Consider the following 23,272-nt stretch of genomic DNA (forward strand, 5'->3'; position numbering starts at 1 on the left):
TTAAGAACGAAGCAATTGCTACAAATAGCATTGCTATCTGGAGGACCACTTCCTAGCTCCAAATGCTTAGGCAAATGAAAGACATCATTCCCACTTTCACCTTCCTTCGATACTCTCAGTCTTAGTATTAATAGGATTTGAAGTGAATTAACCCTGGCATCAGGAAATTATACAATAAATTATGTGAATCCAATCAGTTCATTTGGCATCCCAGTTTTTGCTTTATGCTTGTCCATGTATCCGAGTGAGCAGGCACGCATAAGAACGCCTGCTTTTAGTGAAATGGGCAGATGTGAGCTGTATCGATGGGATTCTTTCTGTCATTGACTGTGTAGCAAATCTGTCACTTCTCCAAGTAGTGAATCATGTTGACAGGATGCATTCCATTTTATATATATATATATATATTTTTTCCCTTTGTCCAGAACATTTGTAGTTGAAGCACACTTGCCACCTTTTAAAAGCAAGCTCTGCTGCATTCTAGAGCTCTTGACATATCCTACTTGACCTGGAAAGTCAGTTTCTTTGCTAACGGGAGAGACAAGAGATTTTTAACATGAAGAGGATCCTCTCAATCCCTCTCTGCTTTGGAGTTCTAAGTTTGTTATCTGTGATGATCTTGGTAGCGTTGGTTGATGGACGGCCATATCTTACCCAAGGTAAGTGTACATGAATCTAAAATTCTACTGGTGGGGAACAAATCTTCATCTTATTTGTGTAGATTTGGCTTTTCTGCCATGATAGCTATAATTTTTCAAGACATTGTTGTTAGGTGCTCTGGAGTGCCTGGTCCTGTACCATCCTCACAATCATTTCTCTGTTTGAGTCCATTGTTGGAGCCACTGTGTAAATCCATCTTGTTGAGAGTCTTCCTCTTTTTTGTTGACCCTCTACCTTACCAAGGATGATGTCCTTCTCCAGGTACTGGTTCGTTCTGATAACCTGTCCCTTTAATGGTTACTGTTATGAATTAAATGTAATCTGTGGTGCTGTTCTTCTCAAGTAAATTACACCAAATTAATTTTCACCGACATTGTACGAAATTTATTTCAGCTACACTTTTTTTTCTACACATGGGACGCTTATTTCTCATGACCACTCCATGACCAAAGACAGGAAATGTATAAATAGTAATAGAGTCACATAATCTGTGCATATTTCAAAAGTTTGTATTGGGGAAAGGAGTAGGATATTTTTACTCTGTGGGATTATTTGTAAATCAGTTATGAAAGGAGAGAGGCTCCAAAAAAATGTAACAAGGCAGAAACTTGCATTTGCAGAGATTTGAGGATAGTAATGAATGATAAAATACCTTAAGGAGGATGATGCTAACACTCATTTTATGCACTGATAATATTTATTAGAGTTCTAACCTATTACGTGACTCATGTGAAATGAAATACTTTCATCTATGGCATCTACAAATATATGCCATAATCAATTGGGTGAAAATAAGTTTCTGCTCTGATCACATTGTAACCTTTATTGAACTTCCACTAAATTTTTCCATGCATTCTACCATTGAAACAGCTCTTAATCTGAGAATCAGTAGAATTCAATTTAGTGCTGACTCATAAACTGCTTAATATTAGGCATGCAACTTCACTTCACTGAAAGCTCTATACATTTCTTCATACTTTAAGAAGAGCAGGTTAAAATAATGTTGCCTAATACCCTTTACAGCTTGAAATTCTGGAATTTGCTTTCATCTATCTGGAAGAGGGAGACATTGTTTTATTTGTCTTCTACAAGGGCAGCCAAGACAGAAAGGAATGCATTTTGTTTACATGACACTGGATTGAGAAAAGGGACCAAGTTTCCCACTTTTGGGTCTAGTTCCACTTTACTAGACCATGTTGCCTCAAATATCAGTACAGTAAAACCTGTGGAAGCTGGAACCTGTGTAAGGCAGAAACCTGTTAGAGAAGGAAAACGGAAAATTTTTTTCTCTAATAGTGATAGAAAAGTGGTTAAGTCTGCACCCTGTCGAAGGTGGAAAACTTGAGACGGAAAAACGAGGCAGTCCTGTTGAGTTCTGGCTCTCACAGATTTCACTGTGACAGTATATTTAGCAGTGACAGCCCCTTCTTGTGATTCCCTGAATTGTGCTTAGGACAATGGCAGATGTGATTTTAAAAGTCAATGGAAACTACAATAGTTTCTTTGGCATTGCAAATAACACTGCAAAAATACTTGTTATTTATTTACAAGAATTTTCCCACTGAAAAGCAAGTTGTCCCAGAGACCTAAATAGAAATCGGGGAATCAAAGGTGCTGGATTTTATCCATGACACTCACATTTTGTCTTTTTCTGGCCAAATCATTGTATTTGGTAGACCTCCATTGCTCTGTAAAATAATAAGATTTTCTATGTTCCCACCACAATGTAAATGTGTAAGAAAAAAAGTGGTCATTTGTTGAGGACGTCCCCAAATTAGGATATATTAGTGAGTGGTAACGGTGACTTCTCATTTCCTGTGTATAGGAAATAAAGAAAAATCCAACTCTACAGCATTTTGCTAGATTACAATTAGATAGCCTATATCACTGGCAGCAGAGCGGAAATGTTTCTCCCTGAGTACCCTTTCAATTTCAGCTTCATTATATGTCAATGAGAAAGATTAATTTATAAGGTTATTTTCTGATCTTAACTGTCCACAATTACAGTGAGTCTTTCTCCATGAACACATCTTTTTTCAAACAACCAAATATTTAACTTGCTTGACATATTTTTTTTTTTCAAGCCAGCATTTGTATGGAGACATAGATTATAAACTTGGAGTCGCCACTCTTCTCTATTAGGGTACTAATAGGTAGTAGGTATTGTCCAAGACAAATGGCACACAACTACCAGCTTTCATTTGGCTGGAGTCATAAAAAAAAGCTTGCTTCAGTGGATAAGCCTAAAACTAGACAAATTGCTTACCACAAATGGTAGAAGAAAGAACATCACGAACAGGAAGGCTATGAAAAATTTATTTTATGGTATATTATCCTTTGGGGAGGGGGGCTTCCAGGTTTCCTTCTGATAAAAACTCTTTTCACACCCAATAAAAAGCTTCACATTTGTATGAAAAGCAAGGGGGTCAACTAAGTTTTTAAGGTTCAATAACTCAAGGTTTAATGAATCAGGGTGTCTTCTGTCTTTTCTGTATATTTGCAAAAGCAGCCACTCTCCCAGGTCTGATAGCTTCCTTGTCATTTGTGCCAAAGTTATATTTATACTCAGGTATTTTCATATTTAAATATTTCCCTTATCAATATTCATTCCCTGTTCAAAGAAAAGTATTAAAAGTACATGCATTTTTTCCTTTTAAAACTATGTTAGTTTCTGTTTTAAAACAAAAAGCTAAACAAGAAACAAAAGCCTTATTTTCTACTATTTTTTTTTTAGCCAGTATCTTACTTAACTTTAGAAATGAAAAATATGCTGTTATAAAAAAAAAAAAATAATATCCTGAAATTTTATTTTCTCCAGAGGTTTCTGTAAAAGATGGTTGTTTTAAATGGTGATAGTCAATTAGACAAGTATAATCTCTGGAAACAAAACTGATAAAGAAATTAAAGTACATTAATTCTTGCCTTAGAAAATATTTCATTTAAACATGCAGAGAACTGGACTGTGAATTTACCAAATAAAAGCTTCAAATCTACTTTCCTGGTTATCGTCACGTAACTATGTAAATTCTCTAAATCGAAGGAAATGAATCTTCTTCTCTTATCACAGCTCTCCTTCTGAAAAGAGTTGTCATTATTATCTGGCGATAAAATGAACCTTATTTATTTATTTTTTTGGATTAAAATGTTTTAAAAGCTTATCATTTGACATTTTAATGAACAACTATAATAAAAATCCTGTAATGCATCATCACATCTTTCTCTTAAACTATCCCTGAGGGTCATTGTACAATTGATGTCAAGCAAAAGTTCCATTTGCTATTTTATTAACATTTCAGCTATTAGAAAGAATTTTACAGATAATTTCTATGAAGCAAAGAAAGCTGGAGAACTGAGCAGTAATTAAGTGACTGTGGTCAAGGCAGAAAACGTTGATGCGGTCACGGCTTCACCTTACCCATTTTCCTTTTCAGCAAGACTTTCTTTCCTTTAACCATTTAATTGAGTTTATCTATTGATGTTGTGTAGATGTAGGGGAAAACAAATGATTTGAAGAGAGAATCTTGTTAAGTTTATAAGCCTTCCTCCAGCTGAAACCACACTCTTCTCACTCCCAAACAACTTTACTAGTCTCGCTTCTGCCCACACTGTGACATTTGCTATGAGGAGACAAACAGAAGGAAGAAAGTCGTATAGAAATTCTGTCATAAAAGGTAGTTTTTTTCAGGCCACCTCACAAAAGTTCATTTTATTTATAACATACTAATTATTGTTTCAATTACATCATTTGTTGATTGAGCGCCAGCTGAGTCTTCATGTTTTACAGTTTGAATAATGTCTGTTGACCCAATTTCTACTCCAGAAGGGAAATTTGGGTGATATTTCTGCTTCGATAATGCTGAGAGAGTTGGCCACTCTGAGTGATGAGGTAAACTGACCAAGGTCAAAGCTGTCCATATGGAACACATAGACAGGAGTCCAGCTCTCCTACAGTCTCCTCGAGTGCTTTAAAGGCAATTCTCAGACCACAAATTTGCTCATATTTAAACATAAAAGTATCATAAAATTCCAAAATCAAATGCTATTTATTTCTTATTAAAAAACAAACAAGTAAAACTTTTGATTTGTATTTCTTAAATTAAATGCAATAGTAGAAAATTTCAAAAACACCAATTAAGAAGGAAGTAAAATTCACCACCCGGAAGTAATCAGAGATAACACTTTAGGGTCTAACCTAAGCACGTAAGCCTGTTCTCCATCTCTTTCTTTCTTTCCCTGAGTTTTCATAACATTCAATGATTTTTTAAAAAGTCCCTCTCTTTGGATCACAGTTATCTACACGCATTTCATTGGTGAATATACACACCGATAAACCAAAAACCCATTGCCGTTGAGTTGATTCCGACTCATAGCCACCGTATAGGACAGTAGAACTGTCCCATACAGTTTCCAAGTAGCGCCTGGTGGATTCTAATTGCTGGCCATCTGGTTAGCAGCCGTACTTCTTAACCACTATACGCATTGCTAGTTGCCTGTAAAACCTATCTTATCGGAAACACTTTCAGTGGCATAGACTGAAAATAGATGTTTGCAATCATTACAGAAAATGAACTGTTTCCAGATAAAGATGATACAAATCGTGAAGACCTACTGCTGGCACTACTGAATAGAAATTTCGATATCCAAAGATATTCCAATATGGGTGAGTTAGGAGTAAAGCAATGCTGGAAAGAGTATCAGTGTCTATTCTGTCTTATGACATAAACCCCAAACCCAAACCCACTGACGTTGAGTCGGTTTCAACTCGTAGTGATCCTATGACCAACACTTCCAAAACTGTAACTAATATTAAAAAAAAAAAATAGCAACTCTTTTACATATCTGCCATTGAAGGCTTAAGTGTTTTCCTTGTTTCACGCTACAAGCAAGGAAATAACATAAAAATGTTAAAAGCCTATTTCATTCAATTACAGGATCTGAACGGGAATGGTAAGTGTTTAGTTAAAAAAATAAAAGTTACCTTTATATTTTCTCTCATCTCTGCAACTTCCCACTGGTAAAACTAACATTTCATTTTACCAAATGCTTTGAGAGTATTATGTGCACAGGTTTCCGTTAGATACTTCGTAATTTAACAGCAGTTGTGTAGTTTTTAAGCTACTACCTTTTTCAATCAAATTCTTTCAATTCGGGAAATGATTGGAGGAGAGATTATGAATGGGAAATTTAGGTGACACAACTTGAGATTTTTTTCTCCTTTGAATAATAGGAGAATATGATTTATAATTATGCACGACTGTTCTCTAAGAAAGAGATTTTCTCAGAAACAGTGCAAATCTAACCTTTCAGAAAATGTTACAGTATGACATTGCAGGACCCTCCCAGGGAGCATCTGAGCTCTTCTAAAAAAAAGTATACATTTTTTTAGGACTAAGTACTGCTTAAAATAATACCTTATTAAATACTTCTATACATTAATTTAGTCATAACACCTTACTAAATCCGATCTGCTTCTGAAAAGTCACAGCCTTGAAAACCCCAAGAAGCACAGTTCTGCTCTGACACACATGGAGTCGCCATGAATCAAAATTGACTCAATGGCCATAGGTTTGGCTTTTGGTTTTTAAATACTTCAAAAAATGAAATGTTTTAAATTAATCAGTAATGGATTCTCAATGAATAAAATAAAGTTATAAAGGAATAAAACATTCATACTTAAATTGTAAAACCCAAAGAGTTGCTTTTAACATTTTGAGGAATTCCCTTCTTGACTGAATTATCGAGATACGTAATTGTGTCCTATTTTTTTTCATTTAATATTATTTCATGACTATTTCCCCAATGTCATAAAAATAGTTTATTGCTAAGTAATAGTCCGTGTGAGAACCATGGTCTGCTTCTGAAAGCTTTGTGCTTATTGCTGGAAATTAGGCATTTTCTCATGACATGATTGCATTTCAATATTATAGGCATTGAAAATAATACTTGGGAGTTTTCTATCGGAAATAGGGGAGCTCTGGTGGTCCAGTGGTTAAGTGTTAGGCTGCTAACCAAAAGGTCAGCAGTTCAAACCCACCAGCCACTCCTTAGAAACCCTAGGGTGCGGTTCCACTCTGTGCTATAGGGTTTCTATGAGTTGAAATAGGCTCGGCGGCAGCAGGTTTATTAGAAATGGGTAGGTGATCTCAAGTCATGTGAAAAAGATCTTTGCACTTCACATAAAATCCTAAATGTGTGTCCTGAAATGAATTGAGTATTACTTGTAATGTACATTTTTCATATGACAAATATGTCTTGCAGATATAGAACTGGCTCGCAAACTGGAAGAACTTAACCAGGTAAGAGTGTGAAATACTTTGATGCTCAAATTTAATAATAATCAAAAGAAGATTTCTTCTGACAGAATGTTTTCTTTTTAAATATTAATACTAAAATGTAAAACTTTTATTCCTGCTTAAAAAAAAAAAAGGTGAAGTAATTCACTACAGTAAACCAATGAAGTTATACCACAAAAACAAACTGTGACCAAAGTGGTCATAGGGTACCCTGTTTGGAAATCTGGATTGTAGTCCCAGCTGTCCAACTACCTAACTATGATACATTGGGCAAGTCTTAAAATTCCCTAAACCTAAATCTCCTTAGCTGTGAAGTGGGATGTTTTAACTAGATTGGTGGTTTTCAAAAGTTATTGTTTTTAAACAGTGGAAATCTTTTGCCCAAGACAAAATTTTATGTGATTCCAGGAAATGAAACACAAAACTGAAGCCTTTCTCCTTGATGTAGCTGTTTTGGAGGTCCTGAAGTACTACTCTCTTGACCTCACCCATCTTTCTACAAACTTCTTGGTTGTTTGGGAAAGAGAATTTTCATGATTCTGCTCTGAGCAACTAGGACATGGTGACATGCAGTCCCCCAGTCTGAATCTTTCTGGTAGAGTTAGGTCCTCAGGATTTGGGCAGTTAGAGAGCGTGTTAAAAATTAACATGGGTTGATTTCAGGGTGGAAACTCTAGAGCTTCAAAATACTTCTCCTTTCCTGCTAGAAAGGACAAAGAATTCAGGAAATTCAAGCATTCACATAGTTCTGTGGAGCTTCTTGAAAAGAACTGCTCATTGTAGGTGACAAAATCAAGTCCAGCAACACAGGCTAAGTTTACAGGAATCCCATTAATGAATACCCAGGCTAGACTTCCTTCCGCATAAACTTGTTTCTTCCAGATTTCCTGCTGAGTCATGAACCTTTCCCAGCCTGTCTCCAAATGCAAGCTTCCTTTTTTCTACTTGTTTCTTTTTTCTGTCCTTTGTTTACTCTTCCTTTTTTTTCTTCTTTCTTCTTTTCATCTTTGCTTCATTCCTTCCTTCCTTCCATCTTTCCTTTTCTTCAATAGAGAACAGCATGGTTATTATTAAAGACTAATTAATTATCATATTTGATTTTCACAGCTAGAAAAGCTAAAACAACAGCTCATGGAGGCAAAGGCAGCTGAGATGTTCTATGCTATAGATGGTCTATCCTCTTCCCATCGTAACAAGTGAGGTAAGCTTTTATTTCTAAGTTTAAAACTGATTTCTAAAGGATTACTTTTACAGTTGCTTCTGAGAGGGAAGAGAATAAATTGCTCTTTCTTAATCCTATGATGTTGATAAAGATCAAGACTCACGTTTTTAAAAAGCTTCCAAAGAAAGTGTTCTCATAGGAATGTATCTAAGCTTTGCCATATTTACAACAGTGCGTAGTAAGGTTACAGTTTTCTGCTATAAAAGATATTGGTCCTTATTTTTTAAAACTCTGGACCATCCTGGTTATTTTTGATTAGACTCTGGAGCTGGCAGGATCACAAATAGAAATCAATTTTGAAGTCAATTCAGTATTTTTGAACATCATCACTGGAGGAAGAAGAATCTTTCATTGCTGTTACACTTGTTTTCAAGTTTGATTTATAATATTTAATTTTAGAAAGATAAGTCTTTTAGGATATATTCTGAGGAAAAAAGTCAACAAAATTTGCTGTAGCATTAGATGAGGGATGTGAAACAAAGGCAGATGTCAAAGATGATTCCAACGTTTTGAGTCTGAGCAACTAGAAAATTATGGCAATTTCTATTTATTGAGCTGAGGATAGCTGCAGGAACAGAAAGTGTGATAATGGAGAAGAGCTAGAATAAGGATTTATTGGACCTTTCTTTAGTCAGTATAGTCTAGGTTATGATGTATTAGGAGTCCTGGTTGCACAGTGATTAAGAGCTCAGCTGCTAACCAAAATGTCAGCAGTTCGAATCCACCAGCCATTCCTTGGAAACCCTATGGGGCAGTTCTACTCTGTCCTATAGAATCACTATGAGTTGGAATTGACTCAACAGCAACGGGTTTTTTAGTATGATGTACTAACAATTTTAATCCAAATCTCAGAGGCTAAATATAATAAAGTTCAAATGCAAAGTGCAATGTAATTCACGTAACTCCCCTCTGTCTCGTAGCTATCTCATCTGGAACATTGTTTATCTTGACTGCCTGCAAGCTTGCCAAAGCAGAGGAAAGGAATAGAGGAGGCATCCCAGCTCTTACCTACCTCAGTCCAGGAGTGACACAGATCACTTCTATTTAAGTCATTGGCCAGAATTAGTTATTAGGACTGACATCAACATGTTGGCAAGGCAGGCTGGTAAATGTATGGAATACATGTAATACATAGGGACCACTGTCTGTACCACGGTCAATCCCTTGGTATCTTCTTAAACACAGACTATACTCAACTCAATTCATTTAAAAAACAAACAAACAAAAAAAAACCCCAGTGCTTTTGAGTCTATTCTGACTTCTATAGCAACCCTATAGGACAGAGTAGAACTGCCCCATAGAGCTTCCAAGGAACGGAGCGGCTGGTGGATTCAAACTGCCAACCTTTTAGTTAGCAGCCAAGCTCTTAACCACTGCACCACCCCAGATTCCTTCCAGGGGCTGCATCCTGTACAAAGAACAGGCTCTCCAGGAGATGCGTATTAGTCTTCATCAAATCCAGTGTGGCTCCTTCTTCATTCACAGACCTGTTAACTAAACTGACAAGTTATCTAACCCACACGAGTCCAATAATGGTAGTAGAACAGGGACAGGATGACCACAATAAATAATCCCTTCACAGGAGTGACAAAACATCTGGATTGCTGGTCCCCAGCAGCTCTGAAATCTCTCTGTGTGGGTATTGTGAAGGTCTACAACTCTGGGGTTGGGAAAATGTTCTTGGTTAGGGCCTGGTTCTGCTTTCTAGGAGAAGTTCTTCTCCATTGTGATATGTCTCCCCTAGCTCCAGCCATTGTGAGGTTCTTGCTTGTCAATTATTATCTCTGGACACATCTTATGTGCTACCTGGGGAATATTCCCTTCTTGTGTAATGCACAGCTTTTACAGGTCTCTTCTTACTCTTGCAAGATTGGAGGCCAAAGCTTATTTTGTCTTGAAGTGTCAAAGACTTTTTTATTGTATTGTTCATAGTTTCTTTGGCAATGACATTCTTTCAAAAATTTAGAAAAGTTCTCAACTATTTGCTACATACAAAGTTGTTGTTGTTACTGTTGTTTTAACAATTTTAATTATTTTGCATTATCATCCCCAACTTAATGGCAGCTGCCTTGAAGGTATCTGTGACATATCGTAAAGGCCACATACTGAATCTGATTTTTGCCCTGAGTCCTTTATTCCAAGTGATGTTCCTCTGTCATTTAAAGCCATTTTGAATATAATTTTGTAGTGTCTGGGATCTCAAAGCAGTTAGCTTTTTCAACATTTCATGACTCTGTATCTTTGAGCTCTTTTTGTTCCCTTTTGATTTCTCTTTGCAAAGACATCAGATCCTTCCTGAGTTTATAGATTTCTTATAATACCTTGCCAAATCCAAGAGAAACCTAAACATACTCTCAATTTTCCAACCTTTTCTTCTAGAAGTTCAAAAGATACATGATCTGAATTCCAAGCTGTTGCAAACGCCAGTTTTACCAAATGTATTGCCATTTTATAACATGGCTCTTCATTTTTCCAGCCTGTGATATCAGTTTGTCTGCCATAAACCTGTTGCTGAGACTATGCCACATCTTAGGTTCTTCTTAAAGTAGCGCCCCACTTCATATTGCCAAATTATACATTGGGAAAAACTAGGCAAAGTATATTAGTTTAATAACCTCAAAATCTCAGTGGTTAATTCGTTATTTTATCTTTTGTTTACATGAAGCCTCATGCATGTTGGTCAATCCTCTACTTTGTGCCTACAGCATTTGGAACACATGGCCTCTAATGTCATCATGGTAGGGTCAGAGAGGGTTGGACTACATAAACCTTCTCTTAACTTCCAGAACTAGCCACATGTCTCAATCTAAATAGGTGGGGGCTGGGAAATGTAGAGAAGCACAAGGAATAGTTGGAGAGACCTATCCCTACCATAGACATCTTGAGCTTGTTGTACGGTGTATAACAAAATCTTTGCAGTAGAAATTTAAGTAGACCATTGGATATATTAATAATATATTTATATGTATTTAGAGTTTAAGAAAGCAGCCCAGATGGGAGATAAAAATTTGATAGTTATCAGCATATCAATAGTGTTGGACATTGTGATTAGACCATTTAGGGTGTGACTCACTATAAAAGAGAGGAGATCGAAAGTATGAGGCCCAGGACACTGCACAGTTTAGAGAATGAACAGATGAGGGAGAACCAGAAAGGCTGAGTAGGAGTGTGCACCAAAGTAGGAAGAGACAAAGAAAGAGATGCCTCAGAAGCCAGGTGAAAAACTGTTTCCAGGAGGACGGAATTCTATTTTTTCTAAAACTGTGTTGTTGTTAGGTGCTTTCAAGTTGATTTTGACTCATAGTGGCCCCATGTGACAAAGTAGAACTGCTCCATAGGGTTTTCTAGGTTGTAAACTTCATGGAAGCATATCACCAGGTCTTTTTCTAGAGGTGCCACTGGATGAGTTCCAACTGTTAACATTTAGGTTAGCAGCCAAACGTTTAACTGGTTACACCACCAGGTCTCCTCAGTTCCCATCAACCAGGTCCAAAAAGTTCTCCAAGGTCTATTTTTTGCATACTTCATTGAGTTGCTCATGTGGAGTAAGTTTTGGTTATGAGTAGGTTTATATTTCTCTGCCAGAATGAGATATTCAAAGAGCCTGATCATCCGAAGGAACACAAAGGTCTGTGATGATGGCTTTCCAAAGCAGCCTTTGCGGAGAAGAATGGATTAGTGACACCAAGCTCCTCAATTGAATATCTGAGAATGGACGTCTGCTTTCCTAGGTTTGCACATGGTTTTGATGAAGGGAAGTTGTAGCTCTTGTAGAAATATCATGACACTGTGTGTCTATTTTGATGAGCGTGGGAGTTCAGTTTATAAAGTGTACAGAGTTAGGGATAGACTTCAAACAGACAGGCTTTAGTCATTTATTTCAATGAGTGACTTAATTGTACAATGAGGTTTTCATTGTACATCTAACTAATCGATAGTGAATCAAAGGCCCATCTTTGAGATCTTAGTTTTATAAGCCAGATTGAAGGAGATTAAAGAAATTTGTGATTAGATAGATGTACTACTGTGAGTCAAATGATTAATTGGGAAAAACCTACAGAGCACTTAAAAGCATTCGTTGATGCATTTGAGGATTAAAATGCTTTCAATTCCAGAACTGGCTTGGTTTGTGTGGAGTATAATTTTGACATCAAAATGTGAAGATTCAATGTGATACATAGTGAAGTTACTTAAATATCATTTGGTGGACTCCAAAGTGACCTTAAACTCTCTGCCCCCCCTTTTCACCCAACAAATAGAAGCACATTTATCTCTACCTTTTACTTATGTGACTTCCCTTTTTGGATCTTAGTTACATCAATTGTAAAGCAGAGGGATCAATTTAAAATGAGTGTGTATTTCCTGAATGGCAGTACATGCATTATAATGTAGAACAGTGATGTCCAATAGAACTTCCTGCAATGATGCAACTATTCTAAGCACTCAGCTGCTAACTGGAAGTTAGATGGTTTAACCCACCAGCTGCTCCATGGGAGAAAGTTGAGGCAGTCTGCTTCCATAAAGATTTACACTCTTAGAAAATGTATGGGGTAGTTCTACTCTGTCCTATAAGGTAGCTATGAATCAAAATCAACTGGAAGGCAATGGGTTTGGTTTTTGGTTTATTACAGGCTATTCAGCACTTAATATGTGGATAATACAATGAAGATGCTGAATTTTTAATTTAATTTTAATTAATTTATATTTAAAGGTCCACATGTGGCTAAGGGCTGCCACGTTGAACACCCGTTTTACAAAACTCTCAGGCTCGTACATACATTCAAATGTAACATTTAATTAAATATCCTTCTAATAAAGAATTTGTTTTCTTTTCTTCTTTAGCCTGCTTTCGGAAATACCGTGTCTAAAGCTTTTTCTCTGGGTTAAAAAAAGAACACTAGAAAAATATACGTGTCTATTTTACTGCTTAAATACTGTGGCTATTTCAAGCATAAAGAAACTGTGGCATTTACTCTGCATATGATTTTTATTACCTTACTAAGTCGTTTCTAAGTGAGTTACAATGTGCTTACGCTTTATGTCCTGAATAACGACAAATCAATTGCACTCTTCAATGGCATGGGGCTATCGAAATGGCCGTGTAGAGCCAAATTGGGAGTATTATATCTGTTCTATGCTTTCTGTAAATTCATTCTCTCCATATCTTTGGTCCTGAGATGACTATGTTATTGAGCTCTCAATTAAAATACTTTAAAAAGCATTTTGGAGGGCTAAAATAAATTATCTTGTCTTTATGTGGAAACTATGTCATCATTGTCTTTTTTTTTTTTTTTCTTCTTATGATTTCCATCCCTTTTTTGCTAGTTTTGGCAATTGTCAGGAGACCACAACTCAATGAGTACATTATTAACAAACATAAATGTGTCATTTATTGAACCCTTGGAGAAAAGAGTGCTAGATGGTCAGAGAGAAAATGTGTAAGAAAACTTGCTTATAGAAAAATTTTGTCTTTTGGGTTCTAAATTTTTATCACTGTCTCTTCCATAACATCGGACACTATTTGATACTCTCAGCTTGTAAGAGGCTAGGCACTGTGTGCTAAAAACAGTAAGAAATGGCACAAAACACAAACTCATTGCATTTCCCTTGATTAGTTTTAAAAAATATATATTTTATTGTGATTTTAGAAGAAAATTACATAACAAATTGGGTTCTCATTTAACAATTTCTATATACATTATTCAGTGATATTCACCACTTTTCACAATGTGTCAGCATTCTCATTATTTCCATTCTGGTTGTTCTGTTTCCATGAATCTAGCTTCCTTGTCCCCCCTTACCTTCTCATCTTTTGTCTAGGGTAAATATTGATTGTCAGGTCTCATTTAGATGATTGTTTAGAGAAGCACAGTGCTCACGGGTGCTATTATTTATTTTATGACTCGCTCTGTCTTTTGGCTGATGGGTGACCACTGGGAGAGGTTTGAGTTTCAAGTTTAAAGAGTATTCCAGGGCAACAGTCTTGGGGATTCCACTAGTCTCTACTGGTCCAGTAAGTATGGCCTTTTTTTAGGAATTTGAGTTTTGTTCTACATTTTTCTCTTGTTCTACCCAGAACCATCCATTGTGTCCCGGTTTGGAAGAGTTTGTAGTGGTAGCCGGGTACCATCTTGTTCTTCTGGTCTCAAGATAGGTGAAACTGGGTTCATGTAGAATATTAGTCCCGTGAACTAGTTTCTTCCTTGAGTCTTCGGTTTCCTTCATTTTCTTTTTCACCAGACATGTAGAGATCAATGGTTGTATCTTAGATGACTGCTCGCGAGCTTTTCAGACCCCAGATGCTACTCACTAGAATGTAGATCATTATCTTTATGAGCTGTATTATGCTAATTGTCGAGTTGCCCCCCAAGGCTATAGTCCTAAGCCCTGAAACCCAACGACCCAACCCCACGAGGTGTTTGGTTATCCCTGATTAGTTTTTGTTTCACATCTATATATCAAACTACTCTTGTTTATGTCTGAACAAGCTTATTTATTCAATTCTAAGACCAAGAGTTTAATCTGAGTTTTCTTGCTACCTGTGCTGGCATAAAAGATTGTCAATGTAATTTTATAATTAAAAAACATTAATGACTGGTACAATAAATGATAGCTGGCCAGATGAGTGTACACACATTCCCTTATTTTACAATATGGGGGAAATGGAGTTTTTTCTATGTAATATTAATTGTGTAGTACTTATTGATAAAACTATCTCATAAGATAAATAAATGATTCTGTTTAAAGTAAAAATAAATAAAAATAAAAAACATACAAAATGGTATTATGCCTGAAGTGCTATGTATGTACTTGCTTGGGAACCTCACACACATATAAGGATTAGTTGTACACATAATGCCTGAAGATTTCCTATGTGTCTGAAATAGTTGCAAACACAAACATAATGTTACTGTAAAGAAAGGCAAGAACGCCTGCTTTCATCATCTCTTGTTTATTAACTTTGGAGCAGTGTGAACAATACTCAAGCATTTCGAGCCTTTAGGTATAAGGGGTACTGCCATTCCAAACAAGTTTTGGAGAGTTCTTCTTTTTACAAGATTCCAGTAAATTATTTTTTAATAATTTGCTTTCATAGATTTAATTTCCAAAAGCTACGTGTAGACTAAGGGTACAATTTACCAAACTTTTTGTGAGTAAATTTTAAGATGATACAGTCAAGAAGTAACGTTCCCTCATGAGAAGTTAAATTGATACCAGAACTCAGAAGTCCATATTCAGAGTTAGCTCTATGAAGCTCCACACAGGAATAAAGATTAAAAAAAAAAAAAGTAATATATTATTTTGGAACTAAATATTATAGTTCTTTAATGACTTCCAGTTACTCACACCCTATAATTAACTGATTCTGAGATATATAGCTCAACACCCATTAACTTTTTCTGTTCCCTTCAATTCTGCCTGAGAACCTCCGTAACCTAGGGGAAAGGTCCTTCAAATTACTGGCTTCTCAAAACATTATAGCAGGATTTAGTCATATACAATGCAATAGACAATTAAATGAGATGAATAGTCATATTCTCAATAGAAATTATGTCTTATTTTACTGCAATGTTAACAGAATGCCCTATTTTAAACTAGCATATTGCTGACTCATTTTCTACTCTGTATAAAGTAGTGGTTAAAATTAAAATATGAAATAAAATAAAGTTATAAAAGAATAAATGTTCTAATTTTTCTTGATGGAAATCTTGTGTATATACTCTATTATGAGATAAATGCCTTACCAGAAATCTTGTGTATATATTTTACTATGAGACAAATGCCTTACACAGTAGAATAGAATGTAAATCAATATATTGCAACCCTTTACTTTAATTAAATTGGATGCCATAAGCCTAATTTTGAATTTGAAAAATAAAGAAATCAATTTGTTCAATCCAAATTAAAATCTTTATCAGGAGAACTTTGTAGGCTGGAGTAGGTTTTAATACCTTTGTCAAAGCCTGAAAGGAGCCTTGGTGGCTCAGGGATTAAGCACTTGCCAGCTAACCAAAAGTCGGCAGTTCGAACCCACTAACCACTCCATGGGAGAAAGATGTGACAGTCTGCTTCCATAAAGATTTACAGTCTTGGAAACCCTGTGGGGTAGTTCTCTGTCTTGTAGAGTCACTATGAGTCAGAATTGACTTAACAGCAATTTTTTTTTTTTTAATCAAAGCATGAAGCCATATTGAGTTGGGTTGGAAGCTTGCAAATATCCAAATGGGAGAGAAAAGAAAGCCAGAGCTTCCAAGGAATAGGAAACATTCCTGTAATTCACCAATAGGTTGGGGGAAAGGCTGGCAAGAGAGTTCATACCTTCTTCTTAAATAATTCAAATACCAAGTTCTATAAGATATTTACCCATATACCACTGCTAACTTTCTAATGCAAATTTAAGAAAAATAGAATTGGTTAGCTTTCCCAAAATTAATTTCACCTTGTTAAGAAAAAAAAAAAAAATCAATCAAACCCATTGCTGTTGAGTCAATTCCAACTCACAGCAACCCTATAGGACAGAGTAGAACTGCCCTGTAGGGTTTCCAGGCAGCTGCTGGTGGACTTGAACTGCTGACCTCTTCGGTAAGCAGCTGGGCTCTGAACCACTGTGCCACCAGGGCTCCTTCACTTTGTTACAACCCCTTTTTTACAATTAAAAGATTCATTTATTGTTTTATCCTAAAACTAAATTTGAAGATTTTCAAATTTTCCAGAAAACTGACAAATTGTATATATATAACCACTATGCATTTCATGTTCACATGCTCATTTTTTTTTGTCTGTTTTTCAAATTTTTTAACTAGTTCTAGAAAGCACATGGGATGATGAACAGTTGGTCTTTCATAAAAAGTCAATTCTTCTAGTTAATCAACTCTTTTCTAATACATTTTTGCCATCACAATATTTTTTTAGGTTTATTTTATGTTTTGGATGATACAAGTATGTTAACTAATTTTTTCTTAAAATTAACAACTACCCATTTCCCCCATTCTTCTAATATGAAGACACCTTGTCATAATACTCTTTCTCACTAGCCAAAACTTTTTTTCCCTCCCACATATGAGTTCTGTAATGAAGATGAGTACTAGGTGTCATGGATTGAATTGTGTTCCCCCCAAAAATATGTGTCAACTTGGGTAGGCCATGTTTCCCAGTATTGTGCGGTTGTCCTTCATTTTGTGATTTGATGTAATTTTCCTATGTGTTGTAAATCCTAGTCTCTGCCTGTGGTTAATGAGGCAAGGTGAGGTTATGTTAAAGAGGATCAGGATGGGGTTCAACAGCCTCCTCAGGTCACAGCCCTGATCCCACGTAAGGGGAGTATCCCTGGGGTGTGGCCTGATTACCTTTTTATCTTAAACCAAAAACCCATTAAATCCATTGCCGTGGAGTCGATTCCGGCTCACGTCAACCTCATAGTCACAATAGAACTGCCCCATAGGGTTTCCGAAACATAGGGTTGCTATGAGTCGAAATCAACTGGATGGCAGTGGATTTGGTTTTTTTCTTTAATAGGGTTTCCAAGGAGCAGCTAGTGGATTTGAACTGCTGACCTTTCGGTTAGTAGCTGTAGCTCTTAACCACTGCACCACCAGGCCTTCTGGCAAGAGATAAAAGGAGAGAGAAGTGAGCACAGAGGAAAGGGGCCTCATACCGCCAAGGAAGAGGCACTGGGAATGGAGCTTGTGCTCTGAACCCAGGGTCCTTGCACTGAGAAGTTTCTCGACTAGGAGAAGATTAATGACAAGAACTTCCCCAGAGCCAACAGAGAAAGGAAGGGTTCCCTGGGACCTGGCACCCTGAATTCAGGTTTCTAGCCTCCTAGATTGTGATAGAATAAATTTCTGTTTGCTAAAGCCATCCACTTGTGGTATTTCTGTTATAGAGCACTAGATGACTAAGACACTAGGGCTTGAAGAAGTGTTTTCCAGATGCTTTATAAACTCAGGCTCTTATGATACATTCCTGCTTCAAGGAATGTTATCTTTGTGCTTTGAAAACATATCCAACTCACAATGGGCCTATGTGCCTAAAATACAGGATCATCACAGGTGTTGCTGAGAACTGAGCTTTGCTTTGAAAGGTCAATTAAAAATTTTTCAATCCTTGTAAAGAAATCGTTCGCAAATTCATTAAACCCTCCAATGCCTTATTAAGCTCTTCTATAAAAACAGATGGAAACCCAATGGTGTAGTGGTTAAGAGCTACAGCTGCTAACCAAAAGGTCGGCAGTTCAAATCCACCAGGCACTCCTTGGAAACTCTATGGGGCCATTCTCATCTGTCTTATAGGGTTGCTATGAGTCAGAATCGACTAGATGGCAATGGGTTTTTTTTAAATAGAAACGGATATAATAAGAAACTTTGTTAGATGATTCGGTTACATCAAAAAAGTCACTATGCTAAAATGACAAACCTATGCCCGTCTTCTCTGGTGGCTTACTTACTGCTTGGTAATTCTTTTGACTTCCTCCTTACTTGTAGGGTCGCTATGAATGGGAATTGACTCAAGGACAATGTGTTAGGTTTTTTTTTTTTTTTGGTTTTTACTTTCAACTGTTATTTCTGTGTGCAGTTGCTCCACTCTAAACCAGCCACTGCTGCTCTTAATTAACAATCAATTGTTATTTAGGGAAATGGAACATCGACAGGGGATACTCCATACCCAAGCTTGACAAATGAGTAATATCCTTTTCCCCTTTAAGTCTGAGTCAATAGGCTCAGACCTACAGGCATTTACTCCGTTTTTTAGAGAATAGTATTTTGGGGCTTTATTACTGTTCTTTTTTCCTTGCCCAGAAATCTTCTTCTCTTATTTCTGGTATTGGGGCTCTGTTTTATTTGGTTGAACTTGACTGAAATTTGAGTATGAGAAGAGAAGGCTAATTTCATAATCATTACCCAGCAGGCTCCAAACAAAGGAAAAGAGAAAAGTAAAAATACTCAAGAGAAGCATATATAGAATTGGCTTTCCTTGTTGTGCTACAGGATCCCTTGTGGCGCAATGGTTAAGTGCTCAGCTGCTAACCCAAAGGTCAGCAGTTGGAACCCGCCAGCCACTCCACGGGAGAAAGATGTAGCAGCCTGCTTCCGTAAGAATTAAAGCTTTGGAAACCCTATGGGACAGTTCTACTCTGTCCTTTAGGGTCATTATGAGTTGAATTAACTCAACAGCCTTTTTTTTTTTTTTTTTTTTCTTGTTCCCCTGTAAGGAATAAGGAGCTCTGGTGGCACAGTGGTTGAGAGCTAGGATGCTGACCAAAAGGTTGACAGTGTGCATCTACCAGCCACTGCTTAGAAACCCTATGGGACAGTTCTCCTCTGTTAGAATTGACTTGATGGTAATGGATTTGGTTTTACAATGAATAAACAGATTGTATTTAAATTTTATAGAAGCAAATCAGCCTTCAGTTATTATTCTTCAAATGCATAAATGTGAATTGTAAATGTATACAGAAGGCATTTTACTGCATTGTGATTTTTGAATGTTACTTAGAAAAGTAACATTTGGTTGTAGGTAAATACCCTGAATGATTAAAAAAAATATCTTTTAATACCCGTTCATTGAAATGATCTGAAAAATTTAATGGAAACTAACAGTGCTCGGATGTGTGGACTGAAGTCCCGGCTTTGGAAAGGATTTGCAGAAAGTCAGTTCCTTAAGAGTTTAATCACCAAGCAGTGTGAAGACCTTCACTAAAGCATCTTCCATGTTTCTGTGACATTTCACCCGAGAAAGTTGCATCTGCGAAAGTGAAAGTTGGCATTGTTAGAGCTAACGAGAACTCTGTAGATCAGGTGAAAACACATAGATTTCAGCTGAGATGAGCTAAAACGCTAACTGCATTATATTTCATTGTAGCTTTTTTTAATTGCTAAAACAATAATGTAAATGTAAAAATAATGGAAAATGATAATTTCAGATAAAATGCATTAAAAGAGTATCTTAACATATAAGCTAGGTGGTTGTGCTCATTTTAATAAAGCATAGAACACCTCTGTTACACCTTTCTCTTCAGGTATCGCCTCTGTTCTATTTTTCTTGAATTTTCAATCTTGGTTCAAAGCTTGTTGTCATGACAGACAAAATAAAGGTCAACAAAAGCTGACTGACTGTGACTTTTTGTTTATTATTACATAACCATTGCCATAGAGTCGATTCTGACCCATAGCGGCCCTATAGGACAGAGTAGAAATGCCCAGTAGAGTTTCTAAGGAGAGCCTGGTGGATTCAAGCTGCCGATGTTTTGATTAGCAGCCATAGCACTTAACCACTCACTATGCCACCAGGGTTTCCATTATGATTATATAGCACATTGAAAATGATTATATATGTTGCTTGTTAAGAAGATTCAACCACATATTAGTATTTAAGCAGAACGTGACAGCCTTATTTGAAAAAATTATGTTGATTTATTTGAATAATGGTGTGTCAATACTGGTCTAAAATAAAAACTGCTAGAATAACACAGCAGCACGTAGCTCACAGTAGTAAAATCAAAGTTTTAATGCGCGTGGCAAAAAGTGGCAACCCAATGGCTGTATTTCTGCCAAATTTCATTAATAAACAACGAGATTTCAATGTTAGAAATCGAGAACTTGCTAACTGTGTCTAGAGAAGCTATGAAATCTTAGACAAACTCCGAACCTGAGTTGCTTGGGTATGAGGCATATTTAAAACTCAAAATTTTGGTTCGCCATATTTAGTGATTTCAGGAATGTGTCATGTAAAAATCAGATTATTTTCTGAAAACACATATCAGTGAAAGAATTAGTATTTGGGCTGGAAACTAGGTGAAACACAACAGTTTTATCTAGACTTGACCTCCAACCAAGCAAAATTTCCACAAGTTTCACTTTTAGCATGAAGATGTAAAGTGAAACCCAGAAGGTGAAAACCCACAAATAAACGGGCTTCAAAAGAATATACATCAAACCCTACAGAAGTGAAACCAAGTTTTTCATAAAGTCAGAGATACTTTCTGTTTGACTTAAGCATATACCAGCGAAGTTAGCATCCAGCAATGATCATTTAGCACCAAGAAATGAGTCATGGACAGAATGCTGGGCTCTCTAGAAATTCCGAGACCGGGTCCTAGATCTTGCTTTGCCTGAAAGTCTATGAAATTTGGGCAAGTAACTTCGCCCTCACACCTCCAGTCTCCTCATTTGTTTAAAAAATAGGATGAAATGATATTTCATGTTTCTGAATCCCTAACTACTTAGCTGCATGTCTGTGTGAACATTATTTAATAACTCAGATTTTTACCGGTTAAGCAATGTACATACTACATCCCCTGTATAATTCGAATGAATTAATAAGAAAGAATATACCAAAAATAACTTTGAAAAGATGATTGCAAATTAGAAATATATTATTATTGTTTTAGCTTTTATTATTCATAAACTATATTGGATCCCTGGTGGCCCAGTGGTTAAAGCATTTGATTTCAAAGGGTCAGAGGTTCGAATCCACCAGCAACTCCTTGGAAACCCTATGTGGCAGTTCTACTCTGTCTTATAGGGTCACTATGAGTTGAAATCAACTCAATGGCAACAGGTTTGGTTTCTTGGTTTTATAACCATGAAATTGCATTTGAGGAAGTAAAAAATTCTGAGAAATTATGGTGATGGTGGTGGGAAATAATGAATAGAAACAGAACGAGTAACCACAAATGCAGGTGAACCCACAATGAATGAAAAGGGAAGGAGAAAATATATGATGCTGAATTCTTTTCTAAATCTATTCCTTTGTGTTAGCACCATTCTGAAATTTTAATAACAGCTGTTGTCATGATCCTCAACAAAGTCTGTAAAGTGAAGGACACAACAGAAGACAATAAATTTCAACTATCAGTGGTTCAGAAAATATATTAATTCAAATTCCATGTCATATCTGGAGCCCTGGTGGTGCAGTGGTTGAGAGCTTGGCTGCTAACCAAAAGATCAGCAGTTCAAATCTACCAACCACTCCTTGGAAACGCTATGGGGCAGTTCTACTTTGTCCAGTAGGGTTGCTATGAGTTGGAATCGACTCAAAGGCAACCAGCTTGGCTTTGTCATATTTAGTAGCTATCAGAAGTTTATAAGGTATAAAAATTCCTATAAACATCATATGAAAATGAGTTTCCTGAAGGATTTGTTTATCATAACCTGTGGTGGCTGATCTCAGAAGCATTAAAATGTGTAATAAGCAAGGACGGAAACCACATGAAACTTAATATTTGAACCTGAGTGTCATAATGTCCTGAATACATGAAGAAACTAGAAGATGGTGACCCCTATTCAAGGAGTTACTTGACTTTGAATAGCTACTTAAATATAATGTGCCGATTTTCATTAATACTGAGAGATGACTGTATTTATATATATACATATATACACACCAACCCTGGAGAAGGACAGTATGCTCGGTAAAGTAGAGGGTCAGTGAAAAACAGGAAGACCCTCAACGAGGTGGATTGACACAGTGGCTGCAGCAATGCGTTCAAGCATAACAAAGATTATGAGAATGGCGTAGGACCAGGCAGTATATCCTTCCGTTGTATGTAGGGTCGCTATGAGTTGGAACCGACTCAAGGTTGTACCTAACAACAACATATGGACCAAATATAGGGAAAGTTCAACTTGAATTTTGAAGATGGTGCTGTTGAAAAAATAGGGTACGTGGAAGGATTCAGTAAGACCTCCTGTGCTTATGGGCGTTCAGTCACTGCGGAACTTCGCTGATCAACAACTTCATGGAAATGGTTCCTTTTAACTAAACCATTCTGAGAAAGAGAGAGTTGAGGTAAACTATTTACCCCTCAGTGACGCTTTAGAGCATTTGAGCAGGAGGAAACAACGGCACAGTTTCCATTAAGAGAGTGTCAGGGCTAATGCAATGTTTCAGGAGCCTCTATATCTTGAGGGAAGCAGAGAGCAGAATTTCCCCTTCTCTAGCCTGAAATTGTCAAAGCCATTCTAGGTTGTCTTATCTGTTTGAGGGGAGCATGACCCTTGAGCCCGCAGTCAGCCTTATTGAGAGAAAATATATTGCCGAAGTTTCAGATTCAATAAGCATTAGTTTTCAAAAGATGATACATATGATCAAATAC

The 23,272-nt window shown here is 36.6% G+C and overlaps 1 protein-coding gene across 1 annotated transcript; it reads left to right on the forward strand.

The window, feature by feature from the left end:
- Positions 1-556: 556 nt before the first annotated feature.
- UTS2B (urotensin 2B) lies at positions 557-11,054 on the forward strand. The gene is made up of 4 exons (XM_010592857.3): positions 557-659; positions 5,222-5,320; positions 6,919-6,956; positions 8,061-11,054. Exons 1-4 carry the CDS (start codon positions 557-559, stop codon positions 8,151-8,153), a joined length of 333 nt encoding a protein of 110 aa, XP_010591159.1. The 3' UTR covers positions 8,154-11,054.
- The last annotated feature ends 12,218 nt before the right edge of the window (positions 11,055-23,272 follow it).

Source organism: Loxodonta africana, chromosome 1 (assembly GCF_030014295.1).
Source record: "Loxodonta africana isolate mLoxAfr1 chromosome 1, mLoxAfr1.hap2, whole genome shotgun sequence".
NCBI classification, from domain to species: domain Eukaryota; kingdom Metazoa; phylum Chordata; class Mammalia; order Proboscidea; family Elephantidae; genus Loxodonta; species Loxodonta africana.

What these genes read in the sequence shown, in the direction of transcription:
- UTS2B (XM_010592857.3), top strand. Translation starts at nt 557, where the DNA reads ATGAAGAGGATCCTCTCAATCCCTCTCTGCTTTGGAGTTCTAAGTTTG. An exon ending in CCAAAGATATTCCAATATGG is followed by an intron (nt 5,321 to 6,918) that starts GTGAGTTAGGAG and finishes TATGTCTTGCAG; the next exon opens with ATATAGAACTGGCTCGCAAA. An exon ending in AACTGGAAGAACTTAACCAG is followed by an intron (nt 6,957 to 8,060) that starts GTAAGAGTGTGA and finishes TGATTTTCACAG; the next exon opens with CTAGAAAAGCTAAAACAACA.